This window comes from Sorex fumeus, unplaced genomic scaffold (genome assembly GCF_029834395.1).
Source record: "Sorex fumeus unplaced genomic scaffold, SorFum_2.1 ptg000063l, whole genome shotgun sequence".
NCBI lineage: Eukaryota > Metazoa > Chordata > Mammalia > Eulipotyphla > Soricidae > Sorex > Sorex fumeus.
The window spans coordinates 78,632,719-78,654,241 of record NW_026606120.1 but is presented as its reverse complement, the minus strand read 5'-3'; the positions used below and the strand labels follow the sequence as shown (position 1 = coordinate 78,654,241).

At 57.8% G+C, this 21,523-nt stretch overlaps 1 protein-coding gene across 1 annotated transcript in view; it reads right to left on the bottom strand.

Moving 5' to 3' along the window:
* Positions 1-20,779, bottom strand: part of WNT3 (Wnt family member 3) — a 38,437-nt gene extending 17,658 nt beyond the window's left edge. Inside the window, exon 1 of the mRNA XM_056127510.1 lies at positions 20,559-20,779. Within this exon, the coding sequence (XP_055983485.1) occupies positions 20,559-20,638 (80 nt within the window). The 5' untranslated portion in view covers positions 20,639-20,779. The remainder of the gene's footprint in view (positions 1-20,558) is intronic.
* Positions 20,780-21,523: the final 744 nt, after the last annotated feature.

Genomic DNA, 21,523 nt, shown 5'->3' with positions numbered 1-21,523 from the left:
GACTTCTGTGCTCAGGCTCTGTGACACTCGTCCCTTCTTTTACCTGCCCTCACCCAATGGCCCGTGTCCCCTGCCGATGTGTCGGCCAAATCCCCCAGTACCTCAGTGACGCTCAGGGTAGGCAGCAGGAACGGGGGCCTAACAAGGTGAAGTTACTGGATCTGGGGTCAAGACTGGCGGCCCCTCACCGGTTCAGACTTCCAGCCTGATGCTGGTAAAAGATCAGACCCAGCTTCCGCCCGAACTATCTGTCCACCACAACCCGATTCAAACTGTCCTGATGTGTCCAGCTCAGACCCTCCTCCCCCAGCAGCCCGCCCATCCCCACAGCTCATACCTCTGGGCCAGCCATACACTCGAGGGGAGCAAGGACAGGCAGGCCCCTGGCCCTGGTGCACAGAACACAGGTGACCTGGAGTGTGGCACTGGACATAGTGAGGGAACTCATGTTTTGTGAGCATGCCCAGGGTTCAGTTCTTGACACGGCAAACTAATAATAATAATGTGTGTGTGTGTGTGTGTGTGTGTGTGTGTATGTGTGTGTCCCCTCCCGTTGTTCATCGATTTGCTCGAGTGGGCACCAGTAACGTCTCACAACAAATTGTGAGACTTGTCAGAGGGAAAAAAGTCCTCCTTCAAGAAAATCATCCTCCTGAACTCTGTGACAACCCAAGGTGGGACCCTCTGCCTCGGCCTCTCCTGCCTTGGCGACTGTCTTCCTGGTGGCCCTTCCTGTCCCAGGAAACTTGGCAGAGATGCCAAGGGACACCCAGGTTCCAGGCACCACATTTCCCCCCCGACTGACACCTCACACCCGCCCTTGTTCTTTGGTCTGGGAAATGCTTCCTCTCCACAGCCTGTGGGGGACCCTGGCCACTGACCTCCTTCCACTCCTGTGGCCTCCCCAGCACTTGACCAACAACCTTCTGTCATCACCCAGGCCAGGGACAGTCCCGCCACCCCTGGAGCTTACCCATTACGTGCTTCCGTCAATATCACAGCAGTAGAGAAAGTAAAGTATGGGGGGCTGGAGCAATAGCACAGTGGGTAGGGCATTTGCCTTGCATGTGGCCAACCCGGGTTCGATTCCCAGCATCCCATATGGTCCCTTGAGCACTACCAGGAGTAATTCCTGAGTGTAAAGCCAGGAGTAACCCCTGAGCATCGCTGGGTGTGACCCAAGAAGCAAAAAAAAAAAAAGATAGAAATTATGGGCATTTTCTTTGTGAGGGGGGTACACACCCAGCAGTGTTTAGGGGCTACCCACAGCTCTGTGCTTCGGAGCCACTCACTCCAAAGTAGTGCCAGGAATGGAACCTGGGCCTTGTGCATGCAGAGCAGGTGCTCAGCCCGTTGTCCTCCAAGGAAATCCATCCAGAGGGAAACACACGTTGAAGAGAAACAAGAAAACCATCCTCAGACACAAGGAGAGAAAACACGCAAGGTTAAAGCTACCACCAGTGCCAACTTTCCAACAAAAGGATGCATGCTCAAACCGAGGAACGGGGCGGGGGGCAGAGGGGCAGAGTACCCAAGGGGATTGGTCCAACAGAGGTGCCCTCAGGGATCACCCCATCATTCCAACCACGGCTCATCACAGACAGGAGGGGGCGCCGAGATAATGGGGAGACTGAGTGGGAAAGGAACTCAAGAGGAGCACTCTTACTGGCCGGTGTGTGGTGGTGAGATAATATGGGGTACACCCGAAAGTGGGGAGAGGAGAGGGGCAGGCACCTCCCTGAAGAACACCTAAGGATGGTCAGTTCCGGCTAGTGAACAGGGCTCCTTGCCACTTATCATCAGAAAAAGCAAATTGAAACATGGAGATGTGCCCTGGCATGAGTGAGACAGGCATGGACCAAAATGCAGGGAACCGCCAGGGGGACGCGGGGAGAAAGGAACGTCGAGCACTGGTGGTGGGAAGGGTCTCTGGTTCAGCCTCTATGGGAAAAGGAAAAGGATGGAAATGCCTCCAAAAGTAAAGAGTAGACTCCCATGTGACTTGGTGATTCTTTTCTTTGGAGGGGTCACACCCAGTGATGCACAGGGGTTACTCCTGACTCATGCATTCAGGAATTACCCCTGGCGGTGCTTGGGGGACCATATGGGATGCTGGGAATCATACCCGGGTCGCCCGTGTGCAAGGCAAATGCCCTACCCACTCTGCTATCGCTCTAGCCCCCGGGACCTGGTGATTCTACCTCTTGGCATCTGTTTCCCAAACACAGAAACGCTGATTCGAAAGAGAGATGTGCATCTCTGTCCACGGAGTCAATAGTTAGAATCTAGAATGAACCTAGATATTGGGGGCTGGAGCAACAGTACCATGGGGAGGGCGCTTGCCTTGCACCCTCATGACCTGGGTTTGATTCCCAGTACCCATATGGTTTCTTCCAAGCCCACCAGCATCTCTGAGTGCAGAGATCTCTGAGTGCAGAACCAGAGGTCAGCCCTGAGCGCAGAGCCAGGAGAGATCCCTGAGCACAGAATCAGGAGTAACCCCTAAGCACGGCTGGGGGTGACCCCAAAATCAATAAAACAGAACAATAAAACCCAAATGTCCAACAACAGATGAACAGATCCAGAAGCTGTGGCTTATCACACAAAGGATATGAGTGGCTATAAGAAAGATGGAACCTACAAGATCACTGAAACATAGTCACGAAGTTTGTAAGTCTTGTAACTGTATCTCATGGTGATTCATGAAGAAGAAGAAGAAGAAGAAGAAGAGGAGGAGGAGGAGGAGGAGGAGGAGGAGGAGGAGGAGGAGAAGGAGGAGGAGGAGGAGGAGGAGGAGGAGGAGGAGAAGAAGAAGAAGAAGAAGAAGAAGAAGAAGAAGAAGAAGAAGAAGAAGAAGAGGAGGAGGAGGAGGAGGAGGAGGAGGAGGAGGAGGAGGAGGAGGAGGAGGAGGAGGAGGAGGAGAACTGGGCCAGTGTCTGCCTTGCATGCGGCTGACCTGAGTTGGATTCCCAGCATCCCATATGAGCACTGCCAGGAGTAATTCCTGAATGCAGAACCAGCAGTAACCCCTGAGCATCGCCGGGTATGACCCAAAAATACAAAAAAATGAAAAAGAAAGAAAGATGGAACTATGCGGGCCAAGGCAGGACGATGGGCCTGGGGACGGCGTATTAAGCAACACAGGTGGGGATGAGAATAAACTGCCTGAAACTCTCGAGACAGGAAGCACTGGACAATGGCAAACCTCGTGGATGACAAACCTGATTACTAGGGCCTGGAGGCCAGGACAGTGGGGCGGGCGCTCGCCTTGCATGCAGCCACCCCTGGTGTGACGCCCAGTGCCACAGAGAGCTGAGCCTCACCAGGAGGGAGCCCTGAGCACTGCTGGGTGCCAAGCCAAATAAAATCAAGCAAAAAGGAAAGAAAGGTGCTGTGGGGTGCGTTTGTCTGACTGGAGGAGATGGGCCATGAGGGAGGCACTGACCAAACTCTGCTCTGAGAAACCGAGGAAGGCAGTGGTCTGGGACTGATTATTAATAACAACAACAGTGACATTTATTGAGCCCTGCCCAGTGCCAGGAGTCATGAAAAGCGCCTTCACTGGAGAGATCTTTTAATTTGCCAAAGAACCCTCTGAGGTCATTATTTTCCCTTTTTGATGGGTGATGACAGGTTCAGAGAGGCTAAGTAATTGTCTGGGGTCACACAGCTTGGCAGCTAATAAAGCACGAGGGGGAGTTTATGAGGAGAAGGCCTGTGTGACTCAGTCCGAGGGCGGCCTGAGAGAGGAGGGGAGAAAGGAACGGGGGGTGGGGGTGGGTCTGCAGGCTGTTGTCTGGGCTCCTAGCCTCTGGCCTGCACCCCAACCTCCTGCCTTTGGACGAGTGTCATTCGGGACTGGACCTTTCCCGGTAAAAGTTAGTCCTTGCCTCTCAGGCCAGGCCCATGGGGCACCCTGCGTGGGAGAAGAGGGGCTCAAGGGTCAGTGTGAGCACCTCACTCCAGTTCAAGACCCCAAATCCAGATGCTGACTGGGGCGCCCACACCTTCCCGGCACCCTCTCACTGACCGGGCCCCTTCCCCTCTCTGCCCCTTTTCACCTTCCACTGCCCTGAGAAATAATATTCACTGTCCCTTTTTGTTTTTGTTTTGTTTTGTTTTGGGGGGTCATACCAGGCGATGCTCAGGGGTTACTCCTGGCTCTACACACAGAAATTACTCCTGGCAGTGCTTGGGGGACCGTATGGATGCTGGGAATCAAACCCGGGTCAGCTGCATGCATGGCAAACGCCCTACCTTTTGTGCTATCACTCCAGTCCCTCCCCCTCCTTTTTCTTTTAGTTTTTAGGCCACATCCGGTGATGCACAGGGGTCATTCCTGGCTCTGCACTCAGGGGTCACTCCTGCAAGGCTCGGGGACCACATGGGGTACCGCGTGCAAGGCAAACTCTTACCTGCGGTGCTACGCTCCGGGCCCCAGGCTGTCTCTTTCCAAGCACGAGGCTGAGACAAGGGACCACAGGCCAGCAAGTTCCTCTCTGGCACCTTTCCTGTCTCCCAACACCCCCCGCCATGGGTGCTGAACGGCTCCCCATGACAGATCACTGTCACCCTGCGTAAACTGTCTTGATCTGGGGGGGGGGGCGTAGGGTCACCAAGCCAGTGTTCCTCACAGCCATCTAGAGGAGGCTCCTGCCACAGAGGCAGGGGGGAAGGGGGGGGATGGGGGTGGGAGGGATACTGGGACTGGTGGTGGTGGAGAATGGGCACTGGTGGAGGGATGGGTACTCGATCATTGTATAACTGAAACCCAAGCACAAAAATTTGTAAGTCTACATCTGTACCTCATGGTGTTTCACTAATAAAAATTTAAAAAATAGAGGAGGCCACACAGGGACAGCACAGGGGATGTGAGCAAGGAGACTGGCCACTTACCCATCACTGGGTGCCACCCAGGGGGCAGAGCAGGAGCCATAGTGGGGCTTGTGGGAGTGGTAACTCAGCCTCCAGCACTTAAAGGACCGTGCTCTGAGGGGACTCTGTCCTCTCCAGGGCTGGGGACAGGCCCCCCGGAGCCTCCCACATGAGTAAGGCAAGCGGGAGCCACTTCTGGCCAGAGGGGGACATCCAGGCCCTGAGAGACAAGGAAGAGCGCAGGGCACTTCCAGAATAGCTGTGACTCCGAACTGGGGGGACCGGGTGTGACTCCAACTCAGAAGGGAGGAGGAAGAGCCAGAGCCGGAGCACAGCAGGGAGGGAGGGAACTTGCCTTGCATGAGGCCAACCCGGGTTCAAGCCCCAGCACCCCCTATGTTAATTCGAGCACCACCAGGAGAGATCCCTGAGCACAGAACCAGGAGGAAGCCCTGAGCATTGTCAGGTGGGACCCGAAAACAAATAGAAAGAACCATCTTGTTGGCTCTCAGGAACTGCTGTCACTCCGATGACCAGCCGGGGTCAAAGCACCCTCGGAGTCCTGCCCACAGACAGTCTGTGGACGTGGGCCTGGACACAGGGCTGCAGGAGGCCATCGGAGCGGTGCTCAGTGAACCTGTGTCTCTGTGCCACAGGGAAGACCATGAAGCCTCTTGCCGCCCGCGTATCACCCATCCCACTGTGGACAGCTGAGCGGCCAGCGCTCGGCCGAGGACACCCGCCTCGCTCCTATGACAGCCTGAAACTGGAGTGCGCCCCCTCCATCACACACATCACCGGACCAAACCCAGCCCTGCTGCCGGCAGGGAGGTGGGAGAGGACAACGCTCATCTCGGCATCCTGGACCCTTTACCACCACCGCCCCCTAATGTCCCTCAGGGAGGATGTGACTTGCTCACAGGAGCCCTGCTGATCCCACTCATGTCCGAGGGGCTGGGGAATGAAGGTTCACCATGTGTGGGAGACGCCGGGCCCATGGCCCCACAGCACGAACAGCTGTTGTCACTGCTGCAAGTGTTCACAGGAGCTGGACCAATAGTCCAGCCAGAAGGGCATTTGCCTCGTGGACAGCTGACCTGGGTTCAATCCCTGACACCCACAAGCCCCACCAGGTGTGACCCCTGAGCGTAGAGCCAGCAGTAAGCCCTGAGCACTGCCAGGTGGGGCCTCACACACATGCACACACACACACACACACAATGGACATATATATTCAAACATATATATATATATATAATTATTTTTAACCAGAAAAAGAAATGCTCACCGAGGCCAGGGCCATCTCCACACCAGACACTGTTTCATGTGCTTTACACAGGTTCATTGTTCATCTTTAACCCTACCAGCACCCCGTGAGGGAGGTTCTGTTACCATCACTCCCCTTCAGATGGGGAGAATGAAGAATGTGGGACCAGAGCGATAGTACAGCAGGTAGGGCCTTTTGTCTTGCTTGCGACCAACCAGGGTTCGATCCCCGGCATCCCATATAGTCCCCTAAGCAATGCCAGGAATGATTCCTGAATACAGAGCCAGAGTCCCTCCTGAGCATCACTGGGTATGGCCCAAAGAACCAAAAAAAAAAAAAAGGAAGCAAGGAAAGAAGGAAGGAAGGAAGGAAGGAAGGAAGGAAGGAAGGAAGGAAGGGAGGGAGGGAGGGAGGGAGGAGGGAGAGAGAGAAGGAAGGAAGGAGGGAGGAGGAAAGGAAGGAAGGAAGGAAGGAAGGGAAGGAGAGAGGGAGGGAGGGAAGGAAGGAAGGAGGGAAGGAGAGAGGGAGGGAGGGAGGGAAGGAAGGAAGGAGGGAACGAAGGAAGGAGGGAGGGAGGGAGGGAAGGAAGGAAGGAGGGAACGAAGGAAGGAGGGAGGGAGGGAGGGAGGGAGGGAAGGAAGGAAGGAAGGAAGGAAGGAAGGGAAGGAGAGAGGGAAGGAGGGAAGGAAGGAAGGAAGGAGGGAGGGAGGGAGGGAAGGAAGGAGAGAAGGAGAGAGGGAGGGAGGGAAGGAAGGAAGGAGGGAAGGAGAGAGGGAGGGAGGGAGGGAAGGAAGGAGGGAAGGAGAGAGGGAGGGAGAGAGGGAGGGAGGGAAGGAAGGAAGGAAGGAAGGAAGGAAGGAAGGAAGGAAGGGAAGGAGAGAGGGAGGGAGGGAGGAGGGAGAGAGGGAAGGAAGGAAGGAAGGAAGGAAGGAAAGAAGGAAGGGAGGGAGGGAGGAGGGAGGGAGGAGGGAAGGAGGGAAGGAAGGAAAGAGGGAAGGAAGGAAGGAATGAAGGAGGGAGGGAGGGAGGGAGGGAAGGAAGGAAGGAAGGAAGGAAAGGAGGAAGGGAGGGAGGGAGGAGGGAGGGAGGAGGGAAGGAGGGAAGGAAGGAAAGAGGGAAGGAAGGAAGGAATGAAGGAGGGAGGGAGGGAGGGAGGGAAGGAAGGAAGGAAGGAAGGAAAGGAGGAAGGGAGGGAGGGAGGAGGGAGGGAGGAGGGAAGGAGGGAAGGAAGGAAAGAGGGAAGGAAGGAAGGAATGAAGGAGGGAGGGAGGGAGGGAGGGAGGGAAGGAAGGAAGGAAGGAAGGAAGGAAGGAAGGAGCCTGAGGTTGCCCAGGGAAGGGACGCAGGCGGTCTGGTTGTGAGGCTGCCCGGGTGGCTAAGGATGCTACAGTCTGGCTGCAGGGCCCCCAGTACACACCCATCCTCTGAAGGGATGGGGGAGAGAACCTTCCTTCAGAGGCTGAGGGTTTGGCACTGACTGGGGGAATGCAGTGGTGGATTCAACCCGTTCCCAGGCTCACTCAGGAACAGACACTGGAGAGGGAGTTCCAGGAGGCCTAATGCTAGCATGGTCATCCCTGGCTGATGCGTGCAGGGAGTGGGTCGGGCACCAGGAGGGCCCACCTAGCAGCAAGCAAACGGGTACAAATGGGCGCATCACTAGACTCAGGCTGCACTGGAAAGCCTACCCCGGGTGGAACTTGTTCTCAGAGGGTTTTTCCAAAGGCAGAGAATCACAACTGTGTGGTCAGACCCCAAGGACAAGCTGACCGAGGAAAGGATCTCCATACCTCCCAGAGCCGAGGTCCTGACTCCCAGCCAGTGAGCCTGACTGCTCCATCCCCACCAAGGAAGGCAGCAAGCGTCCAGCTTAAGGACTTTGGAAACAGATCAAATAGATGAAAGGGAGGGTCACAGAGGCTGACCTCTCTGTGCAGCTAGTCTGCTCATGCGCTAATGAGACACGGGTAAGCTAATTGCAGGGCCACAGGCTAACGAGACCCCAGTATGCTAATGATCCCCTCAACATCAGAGGCCCGGTTGCAGGTGACACTTTCCAAAGGAGTTCAAGCGCGGGAGCCCTTCTCAGAGGGACGCTGTGGGCACTTGGGGGGACGCAGGGGGCAGCCCACGGGCAGCACGGCCGGAAGTGAGCTGCTGCACAGAGAGGGCTGGGCTTTGGAAGGTCATGACCAAGGGGATGAACGATGGGAGAGGTGTTCAATGGAGAAAGGGTATAGTGAGAGTGAGTGAAGGTCCAGGGCAGATGACTGGGAGGTTACTCAGGCAGGAGGCCAGAGTGGCTGGAGCAGGGGGAGGGAGGGGAGAAATGCACCTGGTCCTACGTGGGCACAACAAAAAAAAAATTGGGGCTGGAGCGATAGCGCAGCTGGTAGGGCATTTGCCTTGCACGTGGCCGACCCAGGTTCAATTCCCAGCATCCCATATGGTCCCCTGAGCACCGCTAGGGGTAATTCCTGTGTGCAGAGCCAGGAGTAACCCCTGAGCTTTGCCGGTGTGACCCAAAAAGAAAAAAAAAATCTCTTTTTTGTTTTTAAAGAGGAGAATACAGTAAAGAACACAAGCTCTGGGGGAGGTTAGGGCTTACTCCTAGCTCTAGGCTCAGGAATTACTCCTGGTGGTGCTCGGGGGACCTTATGGGATGCTGGGATCAAACCCAGATTGGCCAAATACAAGGCAAGTGTCTCACCTGCTGTACCATCTCTCCAGCCCCTCTGGGTCAACAGTTTGGGATCGTCTTGCAAAGCAGAAAATCCACTCGCTGGGACCAGAGAGATACACAGGGGGCCAGGCACTTGCCTTGCACACAGAGAACCTGGGTTTAATCCCTGGTCTCTCATATGGTCCCCTGAGCACTGCCAGGAGTGATTCCTGAGTGCTGAGCCAGGAGAGAAACTCCTGAGCATCGCCAGGTGTGACCCAAACCCAAAACAAAAAGAAAAAGAAAATTCCTTCGCTGAGCCACAGCCCAAACTTCCACTGCAGAGCGCCAGAGCTAAGAGCCTTCCTCAGGCGGAGATAAGCAGGTCCGCTAAGGAGATGGACTCTGAGGCCCAGGGACGCCAGGGGCTCCAGTGACACCCAATGCTGCAGAGGAGAAAGTCAGTGACAAAAGACTGCAGCCGTGGTGCTGAAAAAGCAGCAGAGGGATTGGAGGGATAGCACAGTGGGTAGGGCATTTGCCTTGCATGTGTCCAACCCGGGTTTAATTCCCAGGGATACCATATGGTTCCCTGAGCACTGCCAGGAGTAATTCCTGAGTGCGGAGCCAGGAGTAACCCCTGTGCATTGCTGGGGGTGACCCAAAGCCAAAACCCCAAAAAAAAAAAAGCAGCAGAATGAGGCCGAAGCAACAGCACTAAGGCTGAGCAGTCTGAGCCCCCAGTTCCATGGCCAGGAGTAGCGAGCACAGAGCTGGGAGCAGCCCCTGAGCACCTCTGGGTGTGGCCCCCAAGAAAAACAAGAGACAAACAAAAGCAACATGAATTCACTGCTCAAGATTCTCTGCTGGGAGCACAAAGTCTCTCTGGATAAAATATGCCAATGTGGGATGTACAGTTAGGTCTGTCGGGCACAGTGGGGCGGGGTGTGGAGGGTCCACATGGGCCTGATCAGGCTCTGGACCCTCAAGAGTGCAGTGAGACCCAGGTTTTAGTTAAAAAAAATTTGAGGAGTGGTGGGGGACACACCCTGCAGTGCTCAGGGCATACTTATGTCTCTGCGCTCAGAAATCACGCCTAGTGGGGCTCTGGGGACCATATGGGGTGCTGGGGATTAAACCTACATTGGACACATGCAAGGTGAGTATGTTATACTACTGTCGTATCTCTCGGCCCTGAGCCCAGCCTTTCCTCTGGCTGTATCCTCTCTTCACAGCACGTTTTTCCTCCTGTGTGGATCCAGTATCACATCATCAAAAATCCTTCCTATCAGTTTTCAATCAAAAAAACTAACTCCTGGGGCTGGGGAGAGCTGACGAAATCGGGGTGCATGTTTTGAAGGTGAGTACCCCGAAGTTCAGCCTCTAGCTCTTTAGCACAGCTGGGCATGACCCCAAATAAAAGCCAGGCAGAAAACCAAATTACAGGGTTCCCCTGTGCCTCGGTTTCCCCATCTTTTGCTTGGAGATCCTTTGGTCTCTAGCTGTGGAGGGGTCGCAAACAGCTTAGCTGGTCTGGGCTCCAGAGGGTGGCCAGAGAGAGGCAGAGAACACCCCACCTGGATATTAGGGTGCCGGCTGGAGAGGGGGTTGGATGCAGCCTTCATGGAGGGTGGAGTTTTGTGCTGGCCCTTAGCGCCCTCATGCCACACTCCCCACCATGCCCTAATGTCCCAGTCCTGGCCACAGCCCCCAAGAACAGCCTCTGGCCACATCCTGGGGAGCTGCCCATAGCCTGGCCTGCCCAGAGAGGGACAACCCAGCAGAGGCTCGGTGCTAGGCTCATGGTAACTGGGCAGGAAACGCCTGCGGGCAGGAGATGGCTCCACAGAGCGGGCAGAGCTGGGCAAGGCTCGCGGTCCCGCCTTTTGCCTCCTGGTCTGGGCAGGAGTGTCACTTCAGGAGAGCCCTGTGGTGTCCTCTCCACTGAAGGGTCCAGGGCCAAAGGCACTGCCGAGGGTCACAGAGCCCAGAGGATGCACCCCACCCCTGCTGCGCTCCCCTCTGCCAAGCTCTTTCCCTGCTTGCGTTGTACTCGTGGACAAGCCTGGTGGGAAGTGAGGAACACCGCGTTACCCCGCACACACACCCTCACCCAGAGAGATATAGCTGGAGTGGGGGTCCTCACAGGCCAGCCCCTGCGGACAGCAGAACAGATGGGAACCACGGACCCGGAGAGCACAATTCTAGGAGCAAGAGTCCTGCTCCAGCGGAAGCTCTGATTCCAGAGAGGACACACACACACACACACACACACACACACACACACTCATACAGTCTCATGCACACACATATACAGGTACACCCACATATAAATTACATACACATTCACACACACACACTCTCACACACACACTCATACACACTCACATACACTTATTACACCCATATTACACTTACATATACATTCACACACATCACTCTCACACACATTCACACATAGTCTCTCACACACTCATACAGTTTCACACACACACAGATACACATATATATATTTATAATGCACATTCACATACACAGTCATAGTCTCACACACTCACATACACACATACACACTTACATACACATTCACGCACACTCACACACTTTCACACACACACTCTGACACATACACATACACAGACAACCATATTACACTTACATATACATTCACACACACTCTCACACACATTCACACATACTCTCTCACACACTCATACAGTTTCACACACACTCACACAGATACACCCATATAAATTTATATGCACATTCACATACACAGTCATAGTCTCACACATTCACATACACACATACACACTTACATACACATTCACGCACACTTACACACTTTCACACACACACTCTGACACATACACATCCACTCTCACACACACACAATGCTCTAACACATTCACACACTAACACATACACACTTACATACTCTCTCTCCCTTTAGCTTTCTCTCCATCTCTCTCTCTCCCCCATACACAACCCCAAAGGCAAGGGCCTGTAGGGGAAAGCTGACAATAAATAGTGAATCTGCAAGTGGCCTGAAGGGCCAGAGCAGGTGCCTGGCAGGCAGGAGCCCAGATCATCCTCAGCACCGACTGCGCCTGTGCTGAGGACCGTGGGGAGTGACTCCTGAGCACCACTGGGTACGGCCCAAAACCCAAGTGAAAGAAACCAATCCAAATTCTTAAAGCCTTGAACTGTCCAGTTCTGGTTTTAACTCCAACATGTCTCATCTCTTCCCAGAAGGACAGAGATGGCAAATGTTAGTCCCAAAGACAACAACTATCCACGGAGCACGACACCTCCGAGCCAGGCACAGAGAGCAACAGCCGTGTGGAAGGGCTTGCCCTTTCTCAGGGAGTTTTAACACAAAACACACAGGACCAAGGAATGATGTGAAAAGAGAAAGTCAGGATTGAGGTGAAGGCAAAAACGCCAAGGCAGGGTGGATGAAGGTGCTAGGACTGAGTTCCACGTTCACTGGTTTTTTTTTTATATTGTTTGTTTTTTGCGGGGGCACTCCCAGTGATGCTGGGGGACCCTGTGGTCCTGAGGATCAAAGCTGGGGCTCCTGCATGCAAGGCCTGTATCCGGCCCTCTGAGCATCTCTCCAGCTCTGAGCTTCAAGTTGGACTCTGGCTTCCTGACAGCCAAGATAGGAAAGGAATATAGTTCATCTTGGTGGTCTTCAGCCTTTGTGCCCCTGGATCGGCACCAGTCTGTGGACTGGCAGTCAAAGGCCACAGGTTTATCTGAAAGGACAGATCTCGCTTGTCCCTGGGAAAAACAGTTCAGTGCATCCCGGAAAGTGTCAGGGAACGTCAGCTCTGTCAGGGAAGGAAAGAGGGTCTGTCTGTGGGCGTGCTGGGGATAGGAAGAGGAACACAGACCCTCAGGCAAGCTCTGCAGGCCAGCAGAAGCATCTGGAGGTTTGGAAACAGTCAGGCAGACCCTCTGGGGACAGTCAAATGCCATCTTGCCTCTGGTGGAGCCAGGTGGAATGGAGATTTGGTGCCTCCTTGCGCCAAACCAGAAGTCGGCTCCTGAGCCTGGCAGGAGGAAACAGCTGGGGCCACTCACAGCCGGCAGCAAGGCCCAAGTCCACCTGTGTGAAGTGAGCCGGTCAGGTCACGATGCGCACTGCCCACAAGCATATCGTCCACCATGAGTGGACAGAGGCTGAAGTATGTGGGGCCTAGGGGCAAGAAATCAGAGCTGCAGAGGGAAAAGCTCTGCGGGGGGAGGGGGGAAACTGGGGGCTCCTGTCTGCAGGCCGCCCCCTGCTCGGGCCCAGGACACCCCCCAGCAGGGCACAGAGAACTGGGTGCCCACAAATCTGGTTTACCACTCCCGGCACACATACACATCCTCACACAGACACACTCATATACACACTCAGACACACACACTCATCTCACATGCACAAATATACGTGGCACACTCAGCCACACTCACACATACACTCACGCACACATTCACACACAGACACATACACACGCACAGCCACATATATACACACATTCATAGCCACATGGGCATGTATACACATCCATCCAGCCTTATAACTCAGTCACACTCATTCACACATATACAAACACTCACGCACACATAACACATGTCCACAGACTCGCATACACACACTCGCATACACTGACACACACTCGTTTACACACTCACTCCTATACTCACATATACACACACTCACACACACATACATGTTCATACACTTGCATACACACACTCGCATACTTACACTCATACACTCACTCCTATACTCACATATACACACACTCACACTCATACATATAAGTTCTCACACTCGCATACATTTACGCACATGCATACACACTCACTCCTATACTCACATATACACACTCACACACATACATAGATGTCCACATACTAGCATACACACACTCACATACACTTACATTCATACACACACTCCTATACTCTCACACACACACACACACACACACACACACACACACACTTGGCCCACCTCTTGTGCCGGCCTCACCTGAGCATCTGACCCTTTCCCGATGAGCCTCAGAAGAGCCCTGTCAGCCCCGCCCTTCCCGGCCCCCCTCACCTCTGCACCCAGGCTGGGGTGCCCACATCAGCCAGGAGGGCTAAGATGCACTCAGTTGTGCCCTTTTGTTTAGCCTCCGGTCTCCACCCCTCCCTCACTGGAAGCCTCAGGCATCCCAGAGGAGCACCCCTGTTCCCGCTTCCCCCCGTCCCCTGCAACCAGGGTGGTTCCCCAAACTGGGCTCCCGGTGGGATCCCCGGGGCCAGGTGTGGGTCCTCTGGCCAAGGAACGGCCCTTCTCCCCGGTTCTGGGAGGCCGGTAGAGAGCACCTGCCACTTCTCTGTCCTCCTGAGGGTCGAAGCCGCCCTGCCCAGTGTCACCCAGGTTGTAGATAAGGAAACCGAGGCAGGATGGTTCCGACGCGCCCTGATCTCACAGCTGAGTAATAAAGCTGGGTGCCGGCACCCCGCCCTGCCCCGAGGTCGGCTCTCAATGAGCCCTCTGCCTGGCTCAGTACGCCCAAATAGCTGGGTGTCCCGAACCCGGACCCAGACGGGAGATCAAAGTCCGAGGCCAGCGGCTCGTCCAGGACCCATGTTCTGACGACACCCAGACTCTTCATTCCGACTCCCGACCCCAACCCCTCCCACGGCGACCCCCCCCCCCCCCCCCGCCCCGGGTGCACCTGACATGGTTGGAATTCACTCCACACACATAATGAGGCCAAGGGAGACCTGCCCTGGGGGAGCCAGGGCTGCCAACTGGCCCCCCGCTGACCCCTGGCAGCCTGGGGCTGCAGACAGAGCCCCGCCCCTGCCCCCCACCTAAGCAACTATCGAGTGGGGTTAGGGACATCCCTGCTCTGGAGGGTGACTGAGGACAGGGAGCAGCCAATAGGTGACAGCCAGACCTCTGGGGGTGCAGAAGGAGGTCACGGCGTCCCTGGCACCTGACCTAGGTTCGAGCAGATGATGAGGTGAGGGGACCACTGAGCTGTCACCCTGAAATACACTTCTTCTTCCAGGGTGGGCCAGCCCTGAGGTCCTGTCCGGAGACCCGTTTCATGACGCAGTGGGCCCGGCAGAAGAGGAAGGAGGGACAGACCCCCAGGATCACAGTGGGAGGGAGACAGGCAAGGCTGCTGACCTGGGGAGCATCCAGCAGCCACCGAGGGGTCTCTACCTGCACCCAGCCCCCCTCTGCTGCTTCTCCCCATCTCCCCAAGCCCAGCGGAGTGGCTACCTGGGCCGGAGTGGGAGGAGGCGGGGGCCGCAGCGTACCCCCTACCGCCGCCCCACTCAACCTCCACCCCCCAAAGAATGTAATTAAGCATCAGGCCTCTGCCAGGAGCAGAGCTTTCTGCTTCCGTCTATAAATCACCTTCTGAATCATCCCCAGCTCCCGGAGGCTCCCGGCAGCCCCGGCGCCACTCGGACCCCCCCCCCAGCCGCCTCCCCCACCCTTCCCGGGCCCAACCCCACAGTGGCTCCAGGTCCCAGCTGGAAGTGGCAGTGGCCTCCGAGTCTGTACCCTGTGTGGGAGGCGAAGGGCCAGGAAGAGTCCCAGAAGCCTGTCTTTGCTCTCTCGAGTCAGGAGGGCCACTAGGCTTCCAAGGCCCAGGATCAGGGGGAAAGCTGGCTCTGGGAAGGAAGAGAAACCAGAGCCAGGGAGGGTCAATCTGGGAAGACTTCTTGGAGGAGGCAGGATGGGTGTCAGGATATCAAGGTGACACAACAGCCCACCACACGTGGGGAGTGTGTCCAGAGCATGCTGTGATGCTCTCAAGGAATCCGCACACCAAGACTGCGAGGTGGGGGCCGTTACCAGCATGGAAACTGAGGCCCAGAGATGTCGGATCACTTGCCTTAAGTGACCCAGGCAGTACCGGAAAAGCACAGAAGTGAACTTGATAGGCTCTGGGCAACAACAACTGCTTCAGGTGGGCAGGGGGAGGTGGAAGAGCTGAGTGGGGGGTGGGCAGCCAGGGTCAGGAGCTTGCAGAGGTCTGTGGCTCACAGAGCGGGTGGAAAAGTCTAGAAAGCAGGTCCTCCTCAACCCTCAGGCTCATCGCACTCTGAGACCAGAAGGTTCTTTCTTGGGCCAGAGAGTGGAAAGGGGTGGGGGCGGCAGGAGCTCGCCTGGCAGGTGGCAGATCCCGGGTCCATCCCGGTACCTCCAGGAGTGATCTCTGAGCACTTGGGTGTGGAACCCCGAGACAATACAAACGAAAGGAGAGTTCTTTCCTGCTCCCGACTCAGCCCCCCCAACATAAACGGGGTTCAGAGCTCGGCCAGTCCACTCTCGGGCACTTCCCCCAACAGGCCTCTCTGCCTCCCTGTTTCCCGTGGTCAGTAGCACTGTGCAGGATGGACTGGTCACCAGGAAAGGAAAGAGTGCCCAGGGCCGCTCCTCTGCCCACACGGTTCCCCCTAGGTGGACAGTCCACACCCCTACATCCTCAGGACCCCGACCTGATCTTCTGCCCCAACCCTCGTCCCCTGATATTCCAGCAGGTTCCCCCGGGTGCCATCATCAGCCACTCAGGACCTGAGGGCTTCACCACACACACCCCCGCCCCCCCCCAGGTGGGGGGCAGTGGCGGCTGGAGTCTGGGTTCAGTTCTCTGCCACATCCCCCCAGGGAAGGAAAAGGCTCGACCTGGAAGGGAGACCTCCCCCCACCCCCTACCCCCAACTCAAGCCAGGCCATCAGCTCTGGTATCTGCCCATCTGTCTGTCTGTCTGTCTGTCTGTGGGATCAACAGCCTCCAGCCAGCTCAGCTCCTCGCCAGCCCGGCCCAGCCCAGCCGCTGTAATTCCTGCCTGTTACAAGTGCTCGCACCTGGCCTGGGGCCGTCCTCCCCCGCACTCTCCAGGTGCCTCCCTGGGCCCAGCCCACTGACCCCACGGGGTCTGACTGAACATGTTCGGAGCCTCTGAAAGGCGGGTGGGGTGGGGGTGGGGGGCAGCAGGACACCTGGCAGATGGGGAAACTGAGGCAGGGCCTAGGGAAGGGAGGGGAGTGGGGGGGGGGACACATGGGTCATGGGGGGATGGAAAGAGAGTGGGGTTGGGGGGCTCTCCTGCCGCAGGTCCCTGCCCTCGGCTCCCAGGGGGCCAGACCAGTGGTTGGATGGTTAGGGACAGAGCCCAGAGCACTGGTCCCGAGCAGGGGTGCGGCACGGCCAGGGGTGCGTCCCTGACCCCCAGCACAGGCCCCTCCCAGCCAGCTGCTATGCAGGAATGTCGAGGCACCAGGCTGGGCCTCAGAAGACAGGTTCCTAGCCCCCTGGCTGGAGAAGAAAGACTAGTTCCTCCAGGAGCCGGGAAGTGGGGCTGCTGTCACCCTCCCGATCTGCTCGGCCCCCGCCTGTCGCCAGCCCACCGGACAACCTTCCAGAAGCCCCTCGCCGCCCCAGGTCGGGCCTGGCCGTGCGGCTGTTTTCCTTTAGGGTGCCGTGGCCAGAGACCCCAGCTTTCTGACCTGGAGATGTTGTGTGAGCTGGTGGGCGGAGGGCGAGGACAGGCTGTGCGGGCTGGACACCAGGGGCAGAACTGGAGCTGGGGTCCACGCCCAGTCCCTTGCCCGGTCCCTGGCCCTGGCCCTGTCCCGGGCAGGCGCCCCCGGCCCCAGCCTGAGAAAGTGACTCAGCCTCCACCCCACGGCCAAGACCAAAGCCACGGCTCTCCCCTGGGGCTGCGACTCGAGGGAGCATCTGGGGCCCCACTTCGCCCTGCTGCTGCCTCCTCAGGCCTAGCCAACCCCTGCCCGGCTCGGGCCACACCCAGGCAGCCTGGCCCCCACAGACAGCCACAGGCCCTGACCTCCTCACACTTGCCACGAGCATGGAAACCCACGCACAAAGGCCCAGCTGTGGGCATCCCCCGCTGCCAGAAGACTCACGCATGCACATCCACATCCACAACACACACCCCACATAATGCAACACACACAATCCATACAACACGTATACACAACACACCATGCAGACACCACAAATGCACTCCACACACACATGAAACACAACACAGAGACACACAGTCATCAGACACACCACATGCATATAACACACATAAACGCATCACACAGACACACCAGGCACATATATAACACATGCACAACACAACACACGGAAAGACACCAAAGACCACATACCACAACCACCCCCCACACACAATACAACACAAAGACATACTACACATCACACCATACAGAAATACACCACAGACACACACTATACACACACATCCCACAAGACACCACACTCCCCATGCCACACACACACACACATACACATACTCCACAACCACACAGGTATACCACATATCATGTACCACATATCATGTTTACTACATAGAACACATCCCACACATCACACACACACACACACCACAGACACACACCACACACAGCACAGGATATTCCACATCAAACACACACAGTATACCACACATACACACATACACATATAACTCACAGCACACAGACACTGTGCAAGAGATACCACACACAGCATGTACCACAACACGCTATACATACGCCACACCCCACACACCCACATATTACACACACGCACTCTTCACACACCCCATCATGGATGTGGACACATGGGCACAGAGACACCCAGGTTTGTCTGTCCACCCCCCTGCATGGCACCCCGTGGCGAGCCACAGTCCCGGGCACCCCTCAGCACCCACAGCTTCCCAGGGCAGGCGCAGAGCCCCGAGGCTGACACTCCAAGACCACAGACCCAGAAAATGCACACGAGCCCCCCTTCACGCAGACAAAGCAGCATCCCTGTCCCCCAAGACCCCCACGAGCCGTGTGTCCAACATGATGCTGGGCCAGTGCCTGGGTTCCTGCAATGCCTTTTCCTATTGGGTGGTCCCTGTGTGATGCCCCCCAACATCCCCATGCACCAGCCCCCAGCCCCCAACAGCCCTAGCCCTCCTCTGGCGGGGGAGGCGGAGGACCGGGTCACTCCCGCCACTGCCTGGAGCTCCCCATCTCCGCCGAGTCTCCCCCACCCGGGTCCCCGCAAGGACAAGGAGCAGCCAGGCCGAGCAGCCAGCAAGCCAGCAGGGCGGAGGGTAAGGCCAGCGCAAGATTCGATTCCAACAGCCTCCCCCAACCTGCAGAGCCTCCAGCCCAGAATCCCGGCAGCCAGCCCCCCCACAGACATCTTTATGTAGCCAGCCTGGCCCGGAGGACATGCTGGGCAGGAGAAAGCCTGCCCCTGGGGGTCCGTCCTGACGCTCTAGCCCCCCTTCCGATCCCCCTCGAGGCCCCCAGACAACCAGACACAAATGCGGCCACCTGCAAACAACCAGAGACAGACTTGGGGTGTGGCCCCCCAACCTCTCCGGCTGGGGAGGGGGTGCCCGGCTGAGGCAGAGATGGGGGATGCGGTTCTCCAGGTGGGGCTGTACCCTGAAAGCACTACTGTCCCCACACACATGGGGGGCCAGCTTCTCCCTCACAGATCCTGAACCCCCCAGCCCCGCGGCCAAGGCTGTCCAGTGTCCAGAGGGAAAGACTCTGATTAAAGTTTTCCGGAATGCGGGGGGCACTGGGGGAGGACATGTTAGTGCCTTTCCCCTCTGGCCTCGGGGACCTGCTGGGGGGAGACAGGGGGTCGCTGCTTGAAAAACAAGGGGACTCTCCAGAATGGGGGGGGCTCACTCCCAACAGACTGTTTATTTCTCAGACCCCTGCCTGCCCCCCCCCCCACAGACACACACTCCCGTATACACGCTGTGGCTGCCTCCCCAGCCCGAGACACGAAAATCGTCTTTTGTATCCGCCTTTCTCAGGGACAGAATTCTCCGGCTCCCTTTCTCCTCCGTCCTCATTTTTTTTCCCCCAAAAGGAACGAATTTGACATGGAGAATGGGGTTTGGGGTGAAAGAACAGATCCACCCTCCTCTGAAACAACTCCGTTTTTCAAGGAGCCCCCCCTTCTCGGGGGTGGCAGGATGGACCAGCAAGAAATGAATAAAATCCGAATTCAATGGCATCTCGGATCAGCAAATACCATATTCACTTCTGAGGCGCAAGATGAATGTAGAGCACAGTGTGTGTGTTTGGGGGGGAAATCAGCCGAACCCCCACCTCCACCCCTGTCTCCCCCGGGCTTCGGGGATCCCTGAAGCTACCCCGAAGCTACTGGGGGGCTCCAAGATGAAGGCCGACGGGGAAGAGGAGGGGTGGGGAGGAAGGGAAATCTCACACCCCCACCCATGCGAGCGCCGGCGGAGGTGGGGGTGGCAATGAAGGAAACGGGATGGTTGTGCCCAGGAGACCCCAAAATGGAGTAGAAGAGAGGCCGGGCCCCTGGCGGGGGGCGGGGGGGAACAGGCGGGCTCTCCAGAAACCCCAATGGCTAGCGACGGGAGGGTCGGGGAGGGAGGGGGACACACGGGACGACCGCAGGGTTGGAATGTGAGAGCTCGGGGACCTTCTGAGACAGGCCGGGCGCTCGGGCCTCTGCAGCGAGTCGCAGGAAAATGGTGATGATCCGAGGGAGCCGGGAGTGGGTTTCCGAAGGCGACACCCGCGGGAAATCCAGGGGCGCCGGGCGGAGCGCGGGCAGGGGGTTTCCCCGGAGGGGAGGCCGGGGAGAAGGAGCGGCAGCCCACCTAGCCCCCCAGCCCCCCCACCGCCCGGGGACTCGGCGCCGAGGTCCGGCCGGGGTGCCCAGGGGCGAGTCTTACCACCAAATTGGGTAGCCGGCGAGGACGCGGGTGCCGGCGAGCAGGAGGCCGAGGAGCGGCCCGAGCAGGTGGGGCTCCATTAGAAGCGGCGCCGGGGAGGAAGTTTGCCCGCGACCATGAAGAGGGGCAGCGACGCCCCCAATAGTTGGAACAAAGTGCACGGGAGATGGGAAATGACTTTGGGGCTGGTGGCGAGCGCACCTCCGCCCGCAGCCGCCCCCCTCGCGCGCCGGGCGCGGAGCCGGCGTGGGGATGTCAGGCGGCAGCCAATCAGCGCGCGCCGCCCGAGGTGCGGACGCGCGGCCCGCCTGTCAATCACGCCCGCGCCCGGCCCCCGGCCCGGCCCGCGCGCGCGAGGGCCCGGCCGGCCGACCTGGGAGCCGCGCGCGGGGGCGCGCCCCGACCCTCGGCTGCCGGCGGGGCGCTCCCGCGGGGCCGGGCGGCCCGGGCGCCGTGGGTGGCGGCCTGTGTCGCTGCGGGGGAGCTGGGGGTGGGTGGGGGACGGTGCCCGCGCAGGGGTCGAGACCGGGAGGGGTGGCGGCGCAGGCTCGGGAGCTGGGCACCGGGCAGGCTCGGGGCAGGACGGGACTCCGGGGGTTTCGGGGTGGGGGACTCGGGGACGGTCGGACCTCCTCGCCCCGCCCCGAGCCCGCGCGCCCGCCGGCCCCGCACCCCGGCCCGCGGAGGTGGCCTCTCCCGGGCTCGGAGAAGCGTGGCCCGGACCCGCGGGGGTCTCGCAGGGCTGGTTGCGGGGCGGCGCCGGGGGACCGAGCCGAGTGTCATTTGAGTCTTTTGTCAGGGATCAGATCGGTATCGGGGACCTCCTGCTGCCTTTGCATTTCCTGCAACTGACACCGGCGGCCACTTGCTTTTACTGCGCCCCTGAGCCCGGCACTTTCTCCTCCTGGAGGGGTACCTGGGGCTGCCCGCGCCGGACCCGCAGTCCCATTTAGATCTTGTAGGGG